A 692-nucleotide genomic window follows, 5' to 3' on the forward strand; every position below is an offset into this window, starting at 1 on the left:
AGGTCAGAGGTCACTAAACATTGATGTTTGTATGTTCACAGGTTTGCGGTTGGTAAGAAGCCACTTTACATCAATGTGATACGTAATCCACTCCACAGACTGGTATCCTACTTTTACTTCGTTCGACATGGAGATGACTTCCGGCCATATTTAAAGAGGCGAAAGGCAGGAAATAATGAGGTTAGTTTATAAAAGTGGGCATTTATTGACAGTCCAGTTGATTAAAATCATTATTGGGAGAGGGTGGGGGTGGGCTGATGAGTCCATAGTGAACAGCCAATTAAGGCAATGACACAACTTCCTGTGTATAAGGGTGTTACAGGAAGCTCTAGCTCAAAGCTAGAAGGACACTGTAAGCCTATGTACAATCAAACTCTGCCACACTACTCCCCCCTTTTTTAAATGTGTTCGCCATCGAAAACCACAACTCATAACTCCCTGTCACCATAGGGAGGCCCACTGACACCATTTGTAACAGGAAAGAGAATATAGTGTGCTTCCATCGGGGATCGAACCCTTGATCTCCAGGTTCATAGTTGGACGCTCTACCATTGAGCTAAAGGGAAATTCCCTCTAGTTCGAAGATTGAAGGCGACCGTAATCCTATGTACAATTAAAATCTGCAACAAGTGGGTGAGGTGATAGTTTACAGACAAGTGGGTAAGGTGATAGTGTACAGACAAGTGGCCAAG

At 43.6% G+C, this 692-nt stretch overlaps 1 protein-coding gene across 1 annotated transcript in view; it reads left to right on the plus strand.

Moving 5' to 3' along the window:
• Nucleotides 1-42: 42 nt before the first annotated feature.
• Nucleotides 43-692, plus strand: part of LOC110457865 (heparan sulfate 2-O-sulfotransferase 1-like) — a gene marked incomplete at its 5' end in the record, with an annotated part of 28,538 nt that continues 27,888 nt past the window's right edge. Inside the window, one exon of the mRNA XM_021509314.1 lies at nt 43-180. Coding sequence (XP_021364989.1) covers nt 43-180 — 138 coding nt within the window. The remainder of the gene's footprint in view (nt 181-692) is intronic.

This window comes from Mizuhopecten yessoensis, unplaced genomic scaffold, assembly GCF_002113885.1.
Source record: "Mizuhopecten yessoensis strain PY_sf001 unplaced genomic scaffold, ASM211388v2 scaffold9355, whole genome shotgun sequence".
In the NCBI taxonomy this organism is placed as follows: domain Eukaryota; kingdom Metazoa; phylum Mollusca; class Bivalvia; order Pectinida; family Pectinidae; genus Mizuhopecten; species Mizuhopecten yessoensis.